This window comes from Dermacentor andersoni, chromosome 8 (genome assembly GCF_023375885.2).
Source record: "Dermacentor andersoni chromosome 8, qqDerAnde1_hic_scaffold, whole genome shotgun sequence".
In the NCBI taxonomy this organism is placed as follows: Eukaryota; Metazoa; Arthropoda; class Arachnida; order Ixodida; family Ixodidae; genus Dermacentor; species Dermacentor andersoni.
The window spans coordinates 92,688,003-92,712,013 of record NC_092821.1 but is presented as its reverse complement, the minus strand read 5'-3'; the positions used below and the strand labels follow the sequence as shown (position 1 = coordinate 92,712,013).

At 47.2% G+C, this 24,011-nt stretch overlaps 1 protein-coding gene across 1 annotated transcript; it reads right to left on the bottom strand.

The window, feature by feature from the left end:
- Positions 1-1,280: 1,280 nt before the first annotated feature.
- Positions 1,281-22,865, bottom strand: LOC126529338 (sodium-dependent glucose transporter 1A-like). The gene is made up of 5 exons (XM_050176941.3): positions 22,547-22,865; positions 9,786-9,882; positions 8,401-8,527; positions 7,422-7,580; positions 1,281-3,994 (listed from the first exon to the last, which is right to left on the bottom strand). Exons 1-5 carry the CDS (start codon positions 22,654-22,656, stop codon positions 2,931-2,933), a joined length of 1,557 nt encoding a protein of 518 aa, XP_050032898.2. The 5' UTR covers positions 22,657-22,865; the 3' UTR covers positions 1,281-2,930.
- Positions 22,866-24,011: the final 1,146 nt, after the last annotated feature.

Sequence of the window (24,011 nt, the reverse complement as noted above, 5' to 3'; positions counted from 1 at the left end):
CAGGCTATTCCGTGTTTATCTATCGTCCTTTGGTCTAGTCATTCGTAAACCATTCGTAAACCAGTCGATACTTAAGTGCCTGTTTTCGTATTGCCACGTTACCTGCCCAAGGCAGTTACTTTATCTGTTAAATACAACAAGGTTCTCTTCCTCGCAAGATCCAACACTAAAGAACCAATGTAATCAGCATATCCGTCTAGATCTTCCATGTGCGCATTCATATCTTCTACTGATATCACCTGGCCTGATTTTCTGGACTCATTAATAATGTTTGTAATTCTCTGTTTTGATCTCTGCTATCACTACCGGTCCATAGATAAGCTACTCCCTGCCACGTGTTCTTTCCTTTCCATGTGCAGCCCATCCATATATGCTCCTTACGTGTCTATCTTACCCTTTGGCTACTTCCTACCTCACCTTACAAGCATGCCTGCACCTATACCTTTTCTTGACCCAGACATTTGCAACCCTCCAATACAAAATCGCCAATAACAGGTGGCTGCTCTAAATCTCGTAGATGAGTTTCGGTCAAGGCGTAGGCGCTAATAGCTTCGTCATTTTGCTGCGCTTGAATTTCCGGCCACTACCCTGGAAGTTCTTCAGAGCCGCCTAGGGAAGGGTCTTATCAAAATATTTTTTCTTCAAATTGTTTAATTATTAGAGGAGACAGCATGAATCAAGATGTCGCGTTGCTGTATCTGCTAGGAGGCGAGGCCCGACGCCAGCATTGACGCTATCTCTTTGTGCCACATCTCTAGCGTCCGCAAGCAACTTTCTTTTCCTGCCTTCTCCCATACTGTAGCTGAGGGACCGCGGCACGTTTACGTTGCGAGTCCTTCTACCCTTTTTTCTCGCTTCTTTTCTCTTGGCGGCGCACTCCCAGTGACGGGTGACGGTATTGCGCGTTCTGCATTGGATGGTCTACCGCGGTCACGTGCTATACAGGGCGACGTTACGCGTAGTGCTTCTTATATGCAGAGGCATCTGTCCGTGTGATCCTGAACCTCCGCCAGGAAGTGGGTTTCCCTTGAGAGAAAGGGCGCTCGGGCTTCTGTTTAAGGTTTCAGCAGGTTTTGTGCCTTGCAGTCATTCACTATTTAGCAGACACGATTGTCACAACGTGATCTACGCGCCGCGCTTTTCTGTTTACATTGTCGAAACTCGGTGAGGAGGGCATTTTAAAAAGAAAGCGTCGCAGTTCAAGAAACATTCGGCCCGCTCTGAGGATCAAGCTCCGTGCCATCATATTTCCATGTGTTACTCTCGGCTGTGCGAGAATATTCCATTTCTGCAAACTTCCTCCGCCTGCGCGTTTGCCACATCCGGTGTCCCTGTGCTTCGAGGGCTACATTAATTTGGCGTTGCTCTGAATTGTCTCCGTGGTTAGCTGAGATGGCATAAAGCGGCCGCCCCAGGAGTTGATCCCAGGTTTGATCCCTAGACCAGGACGAATTATTCAAGTGCGAAGATTTCGCTTTTGTGACAAAGTGCTACTCTCTCGTGGGTGACAACCGTTGCTTTCATCCGCACGCACGCACGCACAAAAAGTTAGAAATGCACACTCGAGAACTACTTTTCATCTGCTCTCTCCCGAATTTTCGCGGGCACGTGATGTGCATTAGTTTTTGTGTTCACTGGTTTGTGAGCTTAGCAGCATGACACCGATCAGTAAAACCTCGTATGGTACATTATGCCTCAGGCAGTGCACGAGGATTCCTTCGTTGTTCGAATACAGTGCTGCAGAGTTAAGACGGACAAACCACATAAACACGAACGAATTATGGCATACCAAGCACTAGCTGCAACGCATTGCCTTAATATAAGTTCTTCATTGTTCTTGCACTATGTACGGAAAACAATACCGGGGACAAGAGCAACACTGGAAGGAAGACAGAAGATGACGCGAAGATTCTGGTTCTTCGTGTAAGTTTGTGTCATCCTTCCTAGTCAGCGTTCCTCTATTGTCGCCGTTAGTGTGTGTGGTACATAGCGCAAAGCAATGAACTACCATCTAGCGCAACTCATCACTTTGTTACCGCTGATTTATTGGCCAGTTTGCTGATCTGGCAGGTTTGTTGTTTGGAGGTAGCGTACAAAAAATAATCGGCCAGTTTCGAGCTCCTGGCAGCCTTCCTGCCTTGAAGCAGCGTACGAAGGGTTCTCGGCGACTGTTCGACTCTTGAGAGCCGTGAGGTGGCATACGAGAGTTTAGGTGCCAGCGTCCTGCTGTTGGCAGCTTTGATGCCATGACGTAAATTACGAGGGTTCATTGCGGTCACAAATTGAACAAGGTGGTAACGATCCCTACTGGAGCAGCATCACTTAAAACAGGGACGAGCAAACTGCTTATTCGCAGGTGTGGGTAGCAGGAAGTGACGTTGTGCTGTATATAGGGTGTGCCTGCTAACTTTAGCCAGAGGTAACAAGTGTGCCCAAGTACTCTAGGCGAACACGACCACATGTTCTTGTTACCTACCACTTTGCGTGCGTGTTGCGCGACGCTATCGAAAGAGTTTCCATTTGAAAACGGCACTAATCACAAGCTTCCCGGCTTACTGTCAGGCAGCAACGGCCACAATACGGCGGGGCGGGATTTAAAAAAAAAAGCACTATTGTATGGAGATTTGCGTGAGCATTCATGGATACATATTAATTTGTAGTTTTCAACGGATGCGTTTTCCTTTACCATTGTGTTGCTTTGAGACGTTCGCCCTAACCGCGGATTCATTCTGTCAATCAAATGAAATACAATTTTATTTTTTTGTGTGCGTACAAAGCATGCACGTGCAGTGTTTAATGAATGCTTCAGAGGTATGATTACTCGTTGTGTTTCGGTCGCCGAAGTATAAATATTAGTATATATGTGTAAACATATGAGGCGCATTCTAAAAGCTGTAAGTGTCTAACGACATCGCATATTTAGCAGAATGCTAAAGCAAAGGCATGTCCCCTGGTTTCTCCGCACCTGCAGTGATTTGAACGTCGGCGTGTGACTTTAAAAGTCGCCTCCTGCTCATGTAAGCATACATGACTAGAAATATGACTACAGACAGCAAAACAGCACCCAGGGACACGTAGAGGAACGAATCGGGACTGCGGTCAATAAACTGTCCGACTAGAAGTGCCGGCGCGAGGTTGCCGATGCTGCCCGTGACCACGACCACCGACATCATTTTGTTGCTAATGCTAATGTATTCAGCAGTCCATGCGACAACCGCGGCCTTGATTGGTCCTTGGCCAAATCCCGTGATTGCACTGCCCACCCAGAGCACGAGTGCGTTACTGGAGCACCACACCGTCATGGCTGCTGACGTGGCCACGAGAACAGCATGCGTGAAGATAAGCGTGACTAATGAAGATACTTTCATGGCTACTATCGCCGCGACCAGTCTGCTCGCAGCGAAGAAAAAGAAGTACACCGCGACTACCCGAGATGCGTCCGGTTTGGAAAAGTGCAGGTCGCTCTTGACTGCAAAGGTGGTCAGCATTTGAGAAGTCGTGCACTCGAGTGCGACGTATACGCACTCGAAAACGCTCAGCAGCGCCAACGAGATCCGGCTGTAGCGGACGTCTTCCCGTTTTTCGCTGCCCTTCGCCTCACTTCCGTCCAGTCCTCTCGCTGGCCGCCGTCTGAAGTCAGAGTTGTCGACGCAGTAAAGAAGTGCCATCGAGAGGACCAGAAACAAATAGAACGCGCTGACAATCGCAAATGCGTAGTATACTGTGCTTTCGCCTGACCCCTCAACAGCCCCTTCGTCGGACAGAGTCTTGACTGCGGAGGACTGGCTGCCAGTCTCGTTGTATGTCGGTTCAAAGCTATAGCTCAGGTTGGCCACTTCCCGTAAAAAGTTTGAGTTGTCGGCGCCTCCGCGAGATAGAAATGGCTTGACTATGAGAGGAGCCACCAGCGAGCCAACGGCAAACGCGAAGTGAAAAATGTGAAGCGCTGGACTGCTGTCCTCTGGCCACATGTTGATGATCCAGACGTTGGCCCCTGCGCAAAATTGTATGATACTAAGCTTTCAAAAGGAACATATACGCTCACAGATCATGTTAAATAATTTACAACACAACTGCGAGTGTTGCCTTGCAACAGTTGCAGCAATCTCCGGTGGCTTGCATGCATGAAGGTGCTGCAAACGGAAAACAATGATGTGAAGAAGTGACGCACACCAGAAATTTGGGCCAATAAAGTAAATAACGCCACCTGCAGCTACGTGATAAGTATAGGAGGACGATCTGACAGGGCAAGTAAGACGTCATGAACAATGCCTGAAGCCCTAAAGGAAATACTTGTGTTGTCCCCCACTAAGTGGGAGTTAAGTTTCCTATGTACCTCATACCGTAATGTTACTGTCCAATTGCTTCGACACGAGACTTAGGAACATGCAATCCACTGTGTGAATTCCGGGCTAAATATACCACTAAGCGAATGCAAATGGCGGGACCGTGAAGTATAGGGTTCTTTAAACGGAAGCAATTGCAAGTGACTCATACCTGAAGTACAACATATGGGAACAGAACTAGCGTGCTGCAGTTCCTGCAGCAACAACAACATTGGGCTGACAAGCTATACTAAGCGAAAACGTGCATAGGAAAGCGAAGGTTAATGTATGGTGCAAAGCACGCGCACGTCCAAATGCTGCCTAGAGAATCCACCTTTTCCGTAGTTAAACATTGTCCCCCAGCATATAGTCAATATTCGCTGTAGCATGGAGTGCGAGATCACGCGTGCCGTTGCAGTCTTGCAATGTTCGATCTCGTCGACCGTGGTAGTCCCAGAACTTTGCACAGTAATACTAACATACCAGCGTAAATAACGATAGCATAAACTTTCGTAATGATCCTTTCCGTGCATGTATTACCATTCATGGAATACGTGGCCCATAGATATGAGCTGTGCAGAGCCTGAAGTGTACATATGACTCTGGAGCATCACAGTTGGCGGCAGCTGCTTGTGTCGCTTATTTCCAACCAGAGCGCACTGAAGCATTACGGCAACGATGGACGTATGTGCTACTTAGCTGGTGGCGTAAATACACCGGCAACACCATAATCATTAATAGTCTGGTAGTTTCGCCAGCAGGGCGAAGCGTTGACATCGATATGAAGGTTTAGCTTTGCTCTAGAACTCCTCGGATGGTGTTCTAACCATACGCGGGTGCGACATGGCTCGAAGCAGTGTGCAAGGAAACTTGTGCTGGGCAGAAGGAACAGCGCCCTGGTAGCTACCAGGCGTCTCAGAATGCTACCGTCATGAGCGTCGCCAGTGGCGTTCCAGGCGAGATTCCCGGCAGTCGGTCTCGTCCAGTCGCACCTGCCCGATGTGCGACTGGACGAGACCGACGGGAGACGGTCGACACTAGTTGGCGCCCAGTGAAATTTTAGACCCGTAAAGAGCACTGGCGCCGGTACCAGTGAAATTGCATCACTGTGAGATTGTGAGCACGTTTATTGTTTTGAATTTTTCAAGTCGGTTGGGGTATAAGGAATGCACTGCGAATGAAATATTTTGTGACTCTTCTTTGTCCTCTGCAATTGCACAAATACGGAAGAATATATCAGTCAAGACCATAACACCTGGTAAGAACAACTTTTGATGCTTCAATATTATGACGTCTATCTACCATATCGAAGAATATACTTCATATGAAGCACCACACGCATGCCGACGCCTAAGCCGATGGCGACGACGACGTTGAAAATTCGCCGGGAATGTTCATATAATTGCTATCGCAGCAATATATGGCGTTTTATTTCGACGAGAACGGTCATGTAACCAAGAAACGCTTCGAACATGTTGCGGATGAACAAAGCGCCGCAACATGTTGCTCCCAGCGTTGGAGCCTCTCGTCCGTGTCTCTGGTATTCTGCTACGAGGGCGAACCAGAAAGTCTCTGGCTCAATTTTTTAAAGCGAAAGTATGGTTGTAAATGCGAGGTTAACATATTCATCATATTCATTCCCAGCGGTGGACCTTCCTTGGACCGACCCGGCCTTATCTGCCGCTGGCTCCGCGGCACGGCGCTGCTGCTAGTTGTTAAAGATGGCGGTTGTGCTTCACACATCCACGGCGTACGAGCAACAAAGTGTAATTCGTTTCCTATGAAGCAAGGAACGAACGCCCATCGCAATCCACAGGCGAATTCAGCCCACGCATGGGGAAAGGTGTCTCGCTTTGAGAAGTGCGAGGTGGGGGTGCGAGTTCGCAAAATGCCGCGATGACTGGCATGAGAATGAGCGTTCGGGGAGGCCGCGTGCGTAGCCGACTGTCGACAACATGACACAGGGGCACCTCAAATTTAGTTCTGCGATGGGACAAATCTCTGAGCCGGTGTGGGGACTATGTAGACTGATAGTGTAAGGTACGTAGAATAATAAGTATATTTGTAATTACCTTTATGTACCTTATTTCGGCTAATAAAAATAGGCGCAAAGGCTTTCTGATTCTCCCTCGTATTTGCATAAACGGTAATGCGTGTGCAGACAAGATAAATTAACTGTCCGCGAATTGTTATCGTTTACGCAAAACTGCGACACCGGTGACGCGGAGTCCACTTGGCACCATCTCGTGGTGCTGTGTTCAGCTAGGACACACAAAACTAAATTTTCAATGACTGTTTTCGGCTTGCCGCTGCAGTTGTAAAAAATAATGGTTCCTGCGGCTGCACAAACCAGTAATAAATTATAGTACTTTTTTTCACCTAGAAACGTTTCTAACGCGATGTGCTTGAACAAAGTGTCACCAGGTAGGTGTCCCTACCAGCGCTGCCATCGTCTAGTGTTGCGGCCACGGTTGCAGCATTCCGTAAATTGCAATGGCTTAGGGAATAGGCTATAATTCTGGCTAGAAGAACATCCAGCACTAAAAAGTTTGCGCGGAGGACGAGGCCGATGATGGCGACGTCTATAGGCCGACTTAACCTTGCAAAGGCTTGTCGACAATTACCTCGAGCCCCACCTTTCAACGCGTCTTGTTCCTGTCGTATGCGTCGACGGCGAACTAGTCGTACGGTTAAGTTGGACGAGCGCCAGCTGATATATCGTCTCCCAGGCAGCACAGAGACGCCATTTGCATGGATAAACGTGATTATCTTTTTCTACTCTCTACCGAATTCCTATATGCCTCTTCCGTCCCTATTTTTGCCTCCCATCCACAAGAGTGGAGCAGAATGGCACATACATACACTTATTCCAATTTTTCTCATCAACGCACACTTCTTGAAGGCGCAGTGCCCTTCTCTAAGAAGCTGACCGCTGTTAACCGCGTATCATTTAAAGCGGACCGCGTGACCGCAACTCGCTTGACTGTCCTTTGTTGGTGAAATACCGTCGGACGCAGTTATCACGCATAAGACCTCCACAACACGAGCGTGGCACAGAATAGCGACGTCATGCACTGAAGCACGCTGCAGACTCACCTGTGCCGAATGCTCCCAAGCTGAGACCCATGAAGAAGACCATGACGTGTGCTACAAGCAGCACTCCGGACAATGGAACCATCAGCACCGTTACGCTGGTGAGCAGCAGCATGAGTATTGACGTAAGCTGCGTGTTGTACGTGTCGTACAGCTTCCCTCCTAAAAAGATGTGCCGCAAAAGAATAATATATAGCAGTACATAGAACCTCTACTGTTTCACAGTTGACATTTTTCCAATCCAGTCGCTAAGTTTAAAGAACACAGTACAAATGTAAAGTACAATGCTTACTGTTGTGAGCAGTTGCTTATAGGAATTGGCTTCCATAGGCACCGCGATGCTTCTGTGGAGCTAGTACATTTGGCCCGACTCAGGAACCATGCACACGAAGACACAATGCTTATGCCTGTACGGCACGGCGTCGCTTAGGAGAGCGCTTATAATTTTGCAGTGCATGACGACGGCGCAGCGTTCCGAGCTGAAATTCGCTTAGTGATTGCGGCATGCATTCGCTCAATGATTTCGCCATGGAAATAACGCATCGCACGAGGCAGACGGGCGCAGGGTCAGGACACGCCAGGACAGAAAAGTGTCGCAAGCGCGCTTGATGTGGGCGCCACTTAACTACACTTCCGTTCAACTCAGGCGAATGGGGGATGAAGAAACCTAAAGCTACATACGACTCCAGCGACGTGAATCAGTCGCTCATTGAAAAAGCAAAATTTAACTTCAATGCATCTCTCATTTCAGTGCTTCTATTTACAGCAAATGACAGGCTACTGTCCTGAATCAAGGTTGAGCAAACAGAAGGCCTACTAAACGTACACTGAGTACTTAAAGGTTGGCTAAACTCCTCTCTTGCCTAATATAATATGCTTGATATAATATGCTTGATATATTATGCTTGACAGTTCATGTAGCAAACTACATATTCGTTTAACAAAAACTGACAAAATCATCAAGCAGCTATAAGTTCAGTACCTAGCAGAGATCCAAGTAGGCCTCCTACGCTCCGCGTCGTTATTAGATGAGAAATAGTTGAAATGTTGGTGCCGTAGATTTCCCCCAAGTCCAGCAGAGCAACACCTGCGAGGGCTGTGATGAGACCCTGTAAAGAAGACAAGGACTTGTTCATTTGCGCTCATGTCACTAACTCCAAGGCCTTATGTCTACATCTACATGTTAACATGTGTTGCAGAAACTAAGAACATCAACAGTGATTTAACTTTAATGTCCCGTAATTTTCAACGATGTGGACATTCTGATTTCTGAGCTGGTTTCACGTCAGGTATAGTGCTAAAGCATGGCTAACCTAACTGCATTAATAACGCTTACGATAAATTGGCACCTCTTGCTTTCCAGTTATCCTCACGAAGCCTCATTGTAACATCCACGTATTAGCGAAAGTACCCGTTGTGTTTCGCTCAGAAAGTGCTAACCATGACACGTCTTATGCCGCCTGTCGTGTCAAGGATGTAAATGTGGACTAGCTGATAAATAATGACAACAAAGCAGCAATAAAAATAATACGAAAGAAAAAAACAGCTGCGACGGTAATTTTGCGCCTGAGAAGCAAAACAGTGCTTTAGTTCCAATTAATTTTGTTAAGGCATCTATATATATTTTTTATTTGCGTACGTTTAACGTAGCGGGCTAATTCCACGGAACCACCATATTAGTATGAAGCAGGGGGCAAGGTGAACACTGTGATTAACCCAGAAATTCAGTCTGCTCACATATGTTTGCGGCGCGCAGACACTCCACATTCCTAGTATTTGAAGAGATCTAAAATCAGCATGAGGCTCTTGCACGATGAGACGAATTTTACTCAAGGTCTTGAGGCTGCAGCTTTACTCAGTGCACCAGCACTCTTTGGGTACTTTTCGCGCATGTTGTGGTTTCTTCGTCTTCTGTAATAATTTTGTAACTGAAGTTGTGTACGGATTTACCAAGTTATTTCACTTTATTGATCAAATATACTTTGCAAGCCTGAAACTTGTAACATATGCCCACAATTTTCTATGCCGGAAACATCATTTTAACATCAGACACGTGATAGAAATTCGGACTCTTGAGTAAGGCAAAACTCATCGGAGCGGAATCCCAAATCCAAAGGTCGATGACGCAGTGATCACTTTGGCTACACGAGATATTTCGATATATCGATGTACAGGATATGTTCAACGGGTTGTTGCCCTTGATTCAAGGCGTCTTGCTTGCAACACATTAGGCGAGCACCAATCATTCTTCGCACCTATACACCATCCCAACGTTGAAGCGTAAAGAAAAAAAAGAGAAGAAAACGGGCCCTGAAAGTCTTTCACAAGTGTCCCAATTTCTGTAACGACGAGCAGTGCAGTTCTCACCATTCCCAGATTTCCGAGGCTCACATTGCACGTTCGGCCCAAATTGAGCCACAGTCGAACACGAGGAGAGAAAGACTTCTCGGGGGCACCGCAGTTCCTGTGGGAAAGGGAGAAAATATGGGACAGCTTAATCCGCTTCTTGGCCGATCACCCGCTTTGGGCATGTGTCAGTGCCTGGAATTGTCATATACAAAACGCGAAGCCGGCGCGCACTAAGCCTCCTGTTCGTTTGCTTAACAGTCGCAGTGCACATTCCTCTCTGGGCTCTGTAAACTCGTCGATGAAAGTCGGTGGACAGATGCGGGGTAAGAAAGCAGAGGCTTGCAGCGCTCCGTCGACATGATATCGAAGTGCTGATAAGATGAGCCAAGGCTGAAAAGAAGAGAGCGGGACGCGAAGCAGTGAACACCGTATACTAAATGTGCATGTGCAGCGTTTATCGCGGCCGCGGTTCCGCGGCGCAGCATATACCGACATCCAAGCGGTCCGCTGTTCACTTTTCTTTCTTTTAATTTCGTCGTGGTCACTCTTTAAAACGCACAAAGTGAATATCGTCCGCGAATGCAGTTCTGAAGCTGCGCGTGGTGAGACCTCAGGAAGACAGCTCGGCTTCACGACAAGGGGCGCCCGAAGCCCGCATCGTGTACTTGCCGCTCAACGCGCCTGATTTCAACTGTATACCTCCATCTCTGACACGCACGCGACATGCGAAGTAAAACACAATCCGTGAGTGTGTCTGTTTCATCAGCGGTAGCGTCGTCTACAACCATGACCACAAGACAATCGAGATGTAACTTACCGTACACGTACGGGCTACACATTTTACATCTTCGCAAAATCCACACTATATATACAGGCTGTCCCAACTATGATGCACCAAGATTGACAAATGTGCAAATGCAACGTAGCTGGCCAGAACCGAGTTAATGTTGTTTGCCTTCTCTTGGAGATAGAGTATCTTTTTTTACGTTGGGGGCGCTTAAATACATAATTAGTCTCAATTTGCTAATCAACTTCTCAAATATTATAATTAGACGGAAAGGGCCAACGCAAAATTTTACATCAACATGACAAACTCCCGATACAACTATCTGTTGCTCAATACGTGCTACATAAAAGTGTTATTCCGAGCGTGAAAGAAGCTCGCGAATACACACGCAAAGTTTCATGCTCGGAAAAGCACTTTTGTGTAGCACGTATTGAGCAAGAGAGAGCTGTATGGGGAGTCCTTCATGTTGCTGTACAATTTTCTCATTGACGCTTTTAATGTAATTATAATATTTGAGAAGTTGAACAATTACTTAAGACTAATTATGTAGTTAGGCTGAATGCAAAAAAGTAATCTGAGTATCTCCAAGCGAGGGCAGACAACATTACCTTGGTTCTGTCCGCCTACGTGGCATTTGCGCATTATTAAAGTTTGGCGCAAGATAGTTAAGACACCCCGCATAGTGCAGCATACGGTATTGCGAGAAAAAAAAAAGCTTTTCCAGCTCACCTTACGTCGCTTTGGTTCCGCAGCTTGTGATAGCGTACTTTATTAAAATGTTTAAGCTCGGCGCCTTTAATCATTGTCTTACGTAATTAGATATTTCTTTATATATAAACTCGAAAAAACGCCGATGAAACTGCGATGCGGTGCCGTGGGAGGTCGGTAATAGGGCTGCTACGCGATCGGCGGGTGAGAGCGTCCAGTCAGGAAATTCAACATGGCGTCGAATCAACTCGTAACAGAAGGCAGCTGCACTCGTTAGGAATCTGCGCTGCTCTCTCGACAGTCAAAGCGCAGCAGGGTGCATTCGAGTGTATCGTTATTTGGGGCGCAACTCTGCGAGAGCGGCTGCACATGACGGCAAGTAAAAGTGACAGCTTGAAAGGCATCAGCGCAGCGAGAGGTTAAGGCCGGCCGGAACGAGCCGTTACTGGTCGTCTTTCCTTGTTGTCTCTCTGTATTATTTTATTTAGGACAATATTACACATTGTCTTAGGGGTCACGGCCAAAGGTGAACATTTGCCTGACTGGGCCGTGCTGCCCGCACAGCGGCAGTATGGCAAAATGGCAGATAGACGCTCAACAGAACACATGTTAAAGCAAACTTAGTACACATGTCTGTAAACAGTGCAAAACATAATTCATGGGAAGAAATAAAATAAGAAAATGAAAATCATTCCTTATACAGTTTGATACGGACTTCAAACACAAAGAAACATATATATGAAATGTTTTATACTAGTAGTTTAACATTTGCGTCAGCCTTCTGATAACAACCATTCTTTTATAGTTTTTATACAATGTTGTATCGAAATTTCAGAGTTTAGAAGGTCCAATACTAGGTCATTAGGTCAATAATAGGTCATTTACAAGGCCAATAAGTTGTACTTCCAATTCTTGATCTCCGTTTGTTGTTCTGCCACGAGATTTAACTATCACACTTTTTCTGAAGTCATTGCTAATCATTTTGCCGTGGTATTTGTTTAGAAAGAACATTTGTCTGCCCGAGATTGGCTCGAAATTTCCTGAAATACCTTTTGATTGTGATGTTTTGCTATTGTTAATATTTACTTTTGATATATAGTACGGTTTAGGAGGCTCAGTGCGTTCTGTGTTTGCTATCGCGCGCAGTGCACGGTTTTGAAGTCTTTGAAGAGACCTTAAGTTAGATTGTACAGTTGTCGGCTAAACCAGATAGCACTATGTAAATTGAGACCGCCTTAGTGTATCGTAAATGGCGCGTTTCACATTTATAGGCAGTAAATACCGCAGTGTGTTAATTGCATTTAAAGCACGAGCAATATCCTTTCCGAGTCCATCTAAGTGATATGACCAAGACAGGTTCTCATAAAATATGATTCCCAAGAATCCAACTTTTCATTCCTGTTATATGGTAACTTTTTGAAATTTTAGGAGTAATTTCCGATGCGTTTTAGATTCCTTTGTATTATTGAAGTCTAACTGAAGTTTATTGGCGTTCAGCCATAAACCTAGTTGCTGTAACCAAATGTTAGCTTGCTCATAAGTATGATGTATCTCTCTACCTGAGAAAAATATGTTAGTATCATCAGCATATAATATAATGTAAAGATAAGTAAGTCCTAAGATCTATCCTTGTGGCACCACGTATTTAATATTCTGAATTTCAGAAATAACGCCATATATTGTTATGTACTGCATTCTTGAGGTGAGGTAGCTCTTTATTAATGAAAAAGCGACATCATGGACTCCATAAATAGGTAGCTTTTCGATAAGAACACCTCGTTGCACGCAATCAAAGGGTTTCCTTAAAATCGAGAAAGATACCAAGAGTCAGCATTCGATTTTCTATGTTGTCCATGATGTTTTCCTTTATTTCGAGTACAACTGTTTGCGAAGATTTACCCTTGCAGAAACCGTATTGCTCACGTGCTGATATTTTATGCGCGCTTAAAAACCTGGTCATTCTCGTGTTAATAACATGCTCAGCAATTTCGCCAGAACAGAAAGCAGGGAGATTGGCCTGAGAGAATTAAAGCACGGATGCTTATCGGTTCAGGTTGAACAAGTTCCTAGCTGTCATTCAATATAAACGCCCCGTTTTGACGGAGCCTGTAAATCTGCTAACTTGATTCAGGCAAGACCGAGAGATAAAGAAACGTTTATTATACGAAACAGTGTCACGAGCGAGGCCCGGTATCACCCTAAGGTGGGAAGGCTCCCTAGTCCAGGGACCCTCTGGCTTCGATTGCCCTCTTGGCCCTGGCGACGAGTTGTCTTTGGTCTTCCAGGTCACCGAGGGTTAGCTTGGAAAATATTTTTTTTTGACAGTCTCACCATTTCTGCAAGACTGTAACCCATTAAGACTGGGTGCCCAATGTAGTACTACACTTATCTTCTTGAACACGGCAGATCTGCAAATATCTCTACGGGTATGTAAAACATGCCGTTCCTTTATATGCTTCGTCATTGTCCTTATGATAGTGCACCGCATAATTGAAAGTAGCCGTTTATATTGCAGAATCTGCTTAGTTGAGCGGGCGTACAGTCGGGAACGGCATTACATTTAGGTATGAAATATGAGATAAGCGTAACATGTTTTTCTCAGAAATCAGACTCGAGAATAAGTTCTTTCGTTTACACCCCAAGAAGAAAGCCGAAGAACGCAGGTACCTTCTTTTTTTCTTTTTGCTTAATTGAACAAATTCTAGCGTTTTACGCCTGGCGATGTGCTTATGAGGCACCCTGTTCAGTTGTCGCCACCTGGGGTTCTTTAACGTGTACCTAAATAGAAGTACACAAGTGCTTTTCCGTTTTGTTCCCATCGAATTCCGCAACATCTATCATTTAGCTATGGAAAGAAGAATGATAGGTGTAACGTTAAGGGATAAGAAAAGAGCAGATTGGGGGAGGGAACAAACGCGCGTTAATGACATCTTAGTTGAAATCAAGAAAAAGAAATGGGCATGGGCCGGACATGTAATGAGAAGGGAAGATAACCGATGGTCATTAAGGGTTACGGACTGGATTCCGAGGGAAGGGAAGCGTAGCAGAGGGCGACAGAAAGTTAGTTGGGCAGTGAGATCAGGAAGTTTGGAGGGTCAACATGGCCACAATTAGTACATGACCGGGGCAGTTGGAGAAGTATGGGAGAGGCCTTTGCCCTGCAGTGGACGTAACCAGGCTGAAGAAGAAGAAGAAGAAGATGATGATGATGATGATGATGATGATGATGGTGGTGATGATGAATTCCGCAACCTGGTTTGAACCTGTGACCTCGAGTGTAGCAGCGCAACGCCATATATCCACCATGTAGCCACTAGTTTCAATACCGCGCCGCTTCTTTTTTTTTTCTCGTTTTGTTAAGCATGGACTGGGCAAAAAATTTCACACGGCTTACGGGCCAAAGATTAGCGTATATAATGGCTACCTAAAACTGTTCTCGGCGCCCGAGGTCCGTGTGCAATAAAAGTACCCGTACCAATTACTGCACATTCTGTTACGCGAGGAAGATGGAAACCTGAATGGAATGCTGCACTGCAGTTGCTTTTTCCTGTAAGAATACTTGTCGTAAAACTGGGTACATTGCTCCGGATGGGGCACATTTGTTTCATTTGTTTGAAGCTGCAGGCAGGAAGTTTACAAATGTTTTTACGTCTGCGTTTCGCAAGGCCTACTGATGGAAAACTATATTCGCGGAAATACACATGAGAGATTCCATGCTGCTTGAAGATGAAGAAAAATATTTGTTCTCCAAATGGAACCGCACAATAACATAGTAGAATGAAAGCCGACACTGCGGCCACAATGCACGGGCAATCACCGAGCGGGACTTAAAAAAAATGAAATAAAGAAGAGAAAGGATAGCATCTATTCCTTAGTCATAAATGCATGACATATGGAATTATGAACACCGTTTGAGCGGTCTGAACGCATATACAAGCGCGCGAAGTAGTGCGAATGACGCTTTCGAGAAGTATCACCAGCACTTTCCACTGGCGCGACCTCGATGCGGCCCAATCCACTTCGATCGCAGCGCCGCCACAGTATTTTTTGTCGTCGCGCGCCTCACTGCAAAGCTTGCGCCGCCGCAGTTGTTGGTTCCACTCAGCCGGATTCTAATACACTCGGCTTTTAAAGATAGGGTCCGCGCGGCGGTGCCATACGCAGCCGTCGCCGGGGTACGGTTGATCGCAGTTCATAGTAGTTAATAATATTATGGGGAGGTTTTACGTGCCAAAACCACTTTCTGATTATGACGTACGCCGTTGTGAAGGACTCCGGAAATTTTGACCACCTGGGGTTCTTTAACGTGCACCTAAATCTAAGTACACGGGTGTTTTCGCATTTCGCCCCCATCGAAATGCGGCCGCCGTGGCCGGGATTCGATCCCGCGACCTCGTGCTTAGTATAGCCCTACACCGTAGCCACTGAGCGACCACGGCGGGTAGTTCATAGTAGTTAGACGCAGATGGATCAGGTGTTAAAGGTCTATAACGGCTTATAATGATCGGAACGTGATCGGCGCATCTGGCGTCGCCACCTGCAGTACTTTGCTTGCGTCATCAATGCACATTGCGAGGTCATGCGCAGCAGTTCGCGTCGCCGCAGCGGTGTTGTTTGTACTGGCCGGGTAAAGTTCAATAAAATCGATAACGACACCGGGCTGCGGGGACATGAGCAAGTGACACAATGCTTACGCATTCTTGGACAGCTCCCGCAGAAGTTCCAGCGCGAACTGTTTTGGTCAGCCTCAAAATATCCACTTTGGCGCGCCCAGAGTCGCTAAAGAGTTCCTAATGTATGAAACCATACGTCATGAATGAGGGTGCAATACGCAAGTTTCGCTGTCTAATGAGCTCTCGTTAATTTACTAGAACTAATTAAAACTTCGATTACAGCGGAAAACGGGCTTTAAGTGACGAATGCGCGGCTTAGGAGCCAGATATGGGCGCAAAGCATGTTATAAATGTTCCTAGTGTGCTAAAGTACTATTTAGCGGCAACTCGGGGTCACAGGGTCACCTAGGGAAGCATGTGCCTTCTTTATCGTCAAGGCCGAGCCGGCGCGACGGTCTCGAAGACAGGAGGTGGCGGCGCTACGCATGCGCAAGCGGTGTCACGTGAAAGGCGCGGCGCATTGCTATATGCAGATGAAGGTAGCCTCGATGCGCGCGCCACCGCTGACGCGCGGGCATCAAGGCACCTAGATGTAGATGTCATTTCTGTGGTGATATAATTGGCGCGGCCGAGGAGAGCGAGCGTTGCGCCGAAGCCGCTCGGTAAAGCGGTGCACAACTGCAGTACGCTAGTCGTGTCGACGAACACAACATTCGCGCATTTACTGTAAATCCCGCAAGGGAGTGGCGGCCTTACTTTTCTGCTACGCCATGCAAAGCGCGATGGCGTCGATGGCGTCATGCTTGTTTGGATTCACTCATCCTTAGTATTTGGAGCATAGGATAAACTGACGTGCCGTCAGACAAAACAATTTCACATTTTCGATTGTGAAATGTGTTTCGTTAGCGCAAACACATGCTGAATTGAAAAAAGGAAATCGAGAAAGGAAGCCAGCCGGGGTAAAAGCTGGTCCTCTACATTTTTTATGGACGTTCTATTCCAAACAGAGTTCGCCTTTAGATACTTCACCCGCTGTGGTTGCTTAGTGGCTATATGGTGTGGCTGCTAAGCACGAGGTCGCGGTATAAAATGCCGGCCAGGGCGTCCGCATTTTGAGGAGTGCAAAAACACCCGTGCACTTAGATTTAGGTGCACGTTAAAGAACCCCAGGTGGCCCAAATTATCCCGGAGTCCTCCACTTCGGCGGGCCTCATAATCAGGTCGTGGTTTTGGCACGTAAAGCCCCGTAATTGTTTTTTTTTTTTTTTCAGTTCTTACTTCCTTTTGATTGAAGCTTATCGAAGCACGCCAAGACGCGCATAAGGCGTTGGAGACACCTCGTGTGTGATGTCGCATAAAAACATCAGTGCCTTTCCACTCTGCGAAGCAGGATGACCATCGAAGCTACGTATGTGGGCCCCTTCATGGCGTACCGCACCTCCACCGCGGGTCGCCCCACCATTGCACTATCTTCGGTATCGGTGCACGTATGGGTAGTGTTAACTCCTGCTTCGTCTCCGCCGCGGGTCGGCCTGGCATTTCACTATCTTCGGGATCGGCCCATGTATGGGGAGCACTTAACGCCTGCTTAACCTCCGCCGCGGGTCGGCCCGGTGTTGCACTTTCTTCGGGATCGGCCCACGTATGGGGAGGGGAATGCTTCACGCCTGCTTCACCTCCGCCGCGGGTCGGCCCGGCATGGCACTATCTTCGGAATCGGCCCACGTATGGGGAGTTTTGTGTCTACACACGGACACGATCCTGGGGAGACTAGGTCTTAACAGCTTCGCTGTAACATTGGTTGTCTTCGTGTCAATCAGTCAACAAATTAATTAATTAATTAATTAATTAGTGGTGCCGATAAACGCGGGTGCAGTAGCACGAGTGCGTTCGCGCGGTAGCACCTAGAGAGAGAGAGAGAGAGAAAACTTTATTCAAGAACCCAGGTCCGTGGTCGCCCGCTTTGTTCTAGTTGTTTGCCAAGCCGAGCGTTGTGATGAGCTAGATCCTGACTTGTACGTAGTTTGAGGAGGAGTCCGCCAGCCACTCCTCATGTGTCGCAGGTCTACGAGTGGGTGATAGTTTGGCAAGGCTAGCCTGAATAGCGGTGCGGCTCCCCGGACAATCCCACAGAATGTGAGCATTATCCGGGAAGCCGCCACATGCTATGCAAGCAGGTTTACCAGGCAAACCTTGTATGTAGTGTTTGAAGTATGGGGACAAGAGAGAGTGCGTCTGCGCACACCTCCATAGTACCGCCTCTCTTCGCTTCATGTGTGTCTGCTTGTGGATACTACTTGGAGTTGTTTCGTAAATCGTCGTTTTTTGCGCCTTTCCCCCCGCGTGAAGGCGCGTCGCTCATTCAGCCTCAGTGGATCCGGCCACTACAAAGGAGGGCCCGGCAGATTTGCGCGAGATGTGGCATGTGCCACTTCGTTCCCTTTCATCCTGTGCGGTAACGCCGAGGGGCGCCAACGAGCCAGCTCTGGAAGAAGACGACGACACTGGAGCCAATCGTGATGATGATAGTTTTGTGTCTACGCCGGGACACGATCCTGGGGAAAGTAGCCCTTAACAGCTTTCGCTGTAAAATTGGTTACGTGTTCGTGTTGCTTAATTGACCAAGTAATGACGACGACGAACGCGGGAGCAGTGGCACGAGCACGTTCGCGCGGTAGCACAGAGGGGCCCAACGAGGCAGCTGTGGAAGAAGACGACGACGCTGGAGCCAATCGTGATGATGATAGTTTTAACGTGACAGCGTTAAGGAGCTCATGTCGCCGAAAAGTCGGTGTCGTCGTTGGTGGCGTTGGCCGTGAGCGAAAAATGGCGGAAGGCAATTCATAAATAAAAACAACTTGCAAGATGGGCTCTGTGGTAATCCAACCAGGGTCTCCGGAGTGTGAGACAGAGACGCTACCACTCAGCCATGAGTTCGATGGTCAAAAGCGGAACAAAAGCGTCTCTAGTGAATGCAGTGTTGCCTTGAAAACGTGCCGTAGAAAGCTATACTGCGGTGTATATCGGTAATTATGAGCATGTAAATTACAGAAGTCGCAGCTAACGCGTAGCGAAGTGCGTTTCCGCTACATTTCTTCTGCTCTTGGCGCACACGCAGAGGCATCTTGCGGCAAACACAGAAGACCCCCTCCTCGCAATGTACGGCGCTACCCCGTCATGTGGCGCGCCACTCGCCCGCTTCTCCCCTTCGTCTCGTTTTAGCGCATTGGGGCCGTGCGGGGACAGGTGCGAGGATGACCCAATACCCTTGCGTTTATTAAGCTTTCTCGCTCTCTCCCCTTCCAACTTTCAGCGTGCGTCACTCGAACCTTTGTGTTTAGGCGACGCGGCTCCTCTTTCCGCTCACAGCGCGATTCCTAGGTGCAGCGTCCGATGCGGGACGCCTCTGACGTGATCACTGCGCGTAGCGCGTTTTGTGGGAAAGCGTCCCCTGCGATGCCGTGCTGCTGGCGAGGAGTCATGTGTCTGCGTGGTGCTGCCAAGCGAGATAGAGTACGATCCTATCGAGGCGTCAGCCCGATGATCGCGTCCGCTTTCATGGCGCGTCGCGGCCCGGCTGTCCGTGCCGATCACGACGTTTGGGTCGCGTAGATCGTTTCTCCCTCCGAGACACCGAGTTCTTTGGTTCGTTCCGCTTGCTCAGGCGCACGTTTCGTCTTTGTGTGACTCAAGAGCATGCCGAGCGCATGAGTGGGCGGTGCGAACGGGGTGCAATAACGCTATCGCGTTTCACTCTTGAAGGCGAAGCTTATGCGTCCTCCAAGTTTTTGTGTCTACACAGGGACACAATCCTGGGGAAAGTAGCCATTAACAGCTTTGCTGTAAAATTGGTCACGAGTTCGTGTTGCTTAATTGACTAATTAATGACAACGACGAACGCGAGAGCAGTGGCACGAGCGCGTTCGCGCGGTAGCGCAGAGGGGCGCAAACGAGGCAGCTGTGGAAGAAGAAGACGACGCTGGAGCCAATCGTGATGATGATAGTTTTGTATCAACACACGGACACGATCCTGGGGAAAGTAGCCCTTAACAGCTTCACATAAATAGCCTCAGTGAAAGTCTAACCCACGGCAAATTGGCTCAGACGGGCTGGCCGACATAAACGTCGGCCAGCCCATCGAAAGACGCTTTTGTCTTCTGTGGCGTACAACACCCATGCGCTTAGATGTTTCTGCGCTCAACTCTCCGCGATGGTGATGATTTCAATTAGCATCCTCATCGAAACGGGGACGCCCACAAATAGTCAGCTAGCCTGCTTGAGCTAATGAGGTTTTACTACATCTATTGCAGTCAAGCATTCTGCCTATCACTTCTCTTTCATCTTTTCTTTATTAAAATCTCTATCGTTGTATTGCACACTTATCTGTGCACGTAACGGCTCCAGCTTTACCGATCTCTTCCCTGTTTTTTTTTCTTTTCACCAATAATCTGAACTCATCTTGCTTACCTCCACTGGTAACCAGTTAACGCTTCCATCTGCTTTGAATCGCAGTGCCTTTGGAAGGTGGACATTTCCTATGGTTCTTGCTGACTGAATATCTTAGCATTACACTACGATGCGATAAGACCTCTCCGGCCTTCTGCTGCAGCAGGCACATGCCTCATCCTGCTCCGAATACATATTCTAGCATGTTTCTATCCTAAGGCAGCGAGGTCGGACCTCAAATAGCGAAGCTCTTTCCTTTGTGTTATCCTACAGTCTTTCTCTCCTGCTTATTTTCTTGTCGCACTTGTAAATTTCCATGGAATTGTTCGTGTCCATCATTTTTGTCTTGTTTATGGTCTCTGTGTCTCTCGTTTCCTTTCTGATGACTCCTGGCTGCCTATTTGCACTTTCAGTTATCCTGTACTACATTGCCAACTTTCTTGGCCTTTTCCTAAATTCCACGTCCACGCTTTCGAGGTACATTTATATGTGCACTTCAGTCATCAGTTGCTTTTAATCCATGTCCTTAAATCTTTCTACAAGGCTAATTCTGCTACGCACTGTGCTCGCCGGACTTGTAAAGACTTGTCCCCATGTCACCCTGCACTGCCTCAGCTTTTGGTTTTACCCTGGGCACCCAGTGCCAACCAGCCCACGGACTTTAGGTTAACTTTCAACCCCTATTAGGTTTTTGATTCAAATTTAAGAATGGCCATGGAGAACGCTAGCGCTGGCACCACTACTCCTTTTCGAATTCCTCGCCCCAAGTGGCATTTCTTTCAGTCTTAATGTGCTCTATGTTTAACTGAAGCTACGTTCCGCTTCCGCTTCCCCTTCATTCTGATATTATCTTGATGGATTTTAGATGTTTAAGTAGGTCTTCCCTTCGTTTATGCATACACTCAGCTATTTGCATTGCTTGAGCTGATATCGGCGTAACTTGCTGTGTAACTGATACCGCGCCGCTCCTCGTCTCTTCTATAAATATCCTGATTTACGATTTCTCCGAGCTAAAGTTAAGGCGTAGATATGTCGCTTCATTGCCACACGTTTTCGCGAGTCTCTCTAAATCTCCTGCACTGTACACTAATAGCCCCATGCCGTCCGCATACATAAACAAGCCTGGGGACCCTCTGTTCAACGCTCCGGTAATTACGGATGCAAAACAAATCTTGCATCCGCTGATGTTAAAGGCAGACGCAACCCTTTGACTGAATTTTGCATGGGCACCCTGGTTCTTCGACAATTCCTACGTAGAGGAGTGTCTTCTGATTAGATGACTGATAGCAAAACTAATGTTCGGAAGTCCCCTAGGATTGTTCCGAAGACGCATTCTCCAATTCAGAGAAAGGCAATCGCTTTCTGAAGCGGACTTTGAGGGCACCCGAGCTAAAGGAACTATATAGGAGCACCCGAGCTAAAGCTTCCTCTTAAGAGGACGCTTTAGCTCGGGTGCTGCTATCTAAATACAAGTAAATGGAGAATTCGTTTTTCTCGGTAACCACGCCACCAAATTTAACGAGGTTTCTTGCATTTAAAAGAAAAACTTACAGTCTATTGACTGTTCGCTTCGAATTTTTTATATAGGTCGTTAATCTTTATTAAAAATTGGCGAAAATCGAAAATTTTCAGAAAACGAGACTGTCAAGTTTAGAACTGTATAACTCAGCAATAAGAAATGATAATTCAATTCTGTGAATTATGTTTAATAGTACACATAAAGCGGACAAAATCGATATGTTACACATGAATCTCAAAAAAATTAGTAATATATAAATGCAGCTTTTGCAGAACCCTTGTAAACAACATAACAAATTCACATCAGATATAAAATGACACACCGAATTTGTCCACTTTGAATGATCTAATGGGTGCCCTCTACAGAACTGCGATATCTATTCTTGATGCAGAGCTATCAATTTGTAAACTTCGTGCTTCTTTTTTATTCAAACCTCCGAATTTTTGAAAATCTTTTTAAGAAAATTTAGGATCTAAATCGAAACTTCACTTCCACAGTCACTAGAATTTAACCCTTTCTCTCAAATGCAACAAATTTTATTAAAATCGGTCCAGGGGTTATCTCAGAAAAACGTTTTTGCGTTTTACATGTATTTGAATAGGCCGCGTCGGAGTTGGGCCCCAGCTAAAGCTTTCTCTTAATATGCAAATTCAAGCAACAGCGGATAAAAAAATCGGCGTAAAGTGTTTCGAGGGGATGCACTCACTCAGTGCGCGGAATAGGCGCGTAGGGTCGCGGGGCCTCCGGGACTGAAGCAGGAGAGCGAGGCGAAAGAGCAACCGGAGTTAAAGTGTCTTCGGCGATGCTGTCGTCCATCTCCAGGCCTCGGCACCAAAATGTTCAACTTAAGAAGTAAGTTTGTGTGGCCTTTAGGATGCGTCAGTAGAGTGGAAAGACTGTTTCGCGCCGCAAAGCACTGCACGCAAACACCGTTTCGATTGAAGCTGGAAACGCATGTCTGGTACTGTCACGAACGTGCAACACGGCCGGCAGTTGCACTGCGCGGCTATGATCTGCCTGCTACACGAGCGGCAGATCTGCGTGAAACGAGAAGTAACTCGAGACGATAAGAAGCGCTCAACTCTTTCGTAGCTTATCTGAGCTTGGCGAGCCGGGCCGGCGCATCGCTTACCAAAGAGGGCCTGCCCGTTTCGTTATCGCGCTATATTGGTCTCGAGAACCAAAAAAGCTACTATGATAAAATTTTCTTTTTTCCCCGATACATTTTTTGTTATCGACTGATAAGCTGCGAGTTCACGCAACACCTCGTTTTCTCAGGCACCACAGTTACAGGCGTAAAAGCCGCATCTCTATGATATGGGCCACCCTCTTGGAGGGGAAACACTTTATTAGTATTCAAGACTGCTGAGCTTCAGCTTTTCTTATACTTCATGCAGTAATGGGCCCTGTACTAAGCGTAATAATAATAATATTATACTCTAGGGTAGCGTAGGGCGGATAACCAGTGGAACATGACAATTACAGAATGAGTGCCAAAGGAAGGGAAGCACGATCGGGGACGGCAGACAATTAGGCGGGGTGATGAAATTAGGAAATTTGCAGGTGCAAGTTCGAATCGGCTAGCGCAAGACAGGGGTAATTGGAGATCGCTGGGATAGGCTTCCGCCCGGCAGTGGAGAAAAAAAAATCTAGGATAATTTGGGTATCCTATCAAATAGTGGACACCATTCATAATAGTTGATACCCGCGCCAAAACCATGATTACATTACGAGGTACGCCTTAGTGGCGGACTCTGGATTATTTGACCACCTGAGGTTCTTGCACACCTAAACCAAGTACGCGAGCGTTATTGCATTTTGCCCCTATAGAAATGCGGCCACCACGGCCGTGATTCCAGAAAGGCCGGGTAGCCCGGCAGGTAATTCCAATTCTGAAAGACGCCAAACACGGCGACACCTCCATACACTCCATCCTTTGGTTCCCTGCCCACGTAGGGTCGATTGAGGAGGTTCCTCTGAACCTCAACGAGTCTGCCCACGAGGCTGCGCGTGGCTTTACCGACCGCGCTGCCCTCGGATCGGGCGACTCTCTCCCCGGACACAGAGACGCTCCTATCACGCACAATGAACTTACTAAATTATTTTACTTAGAGAGAAGGGTTTTCCCGCCGCCTCACTCCAAGTTAAGCAGGCCGCAGTCAGCCACGCTC

Coding starts and splice junctions, on each gene's coding strand:
- LOC126529338 (XM_050176941.3), bottom strand. CDS start 22,656: ATGGACGACAGCATCGCCGAAGACACTTTAACTCCGGTTGCTCTTTCG. Junction 9,883..22,546: donor GCGCCTATTCCGCGCACTGA/GTGAGTGCATCC, acceptor CCTTTCCCACAG/GAACTGCGGTGCCCCCGAGA. Junction 3,995..7,421: donor CTTGGGAGCATTCGGCACAG/GTGAGTCTGCAG, acceptor AATTTTGCGCAG/GGGCCAACGTCTGGATCATC.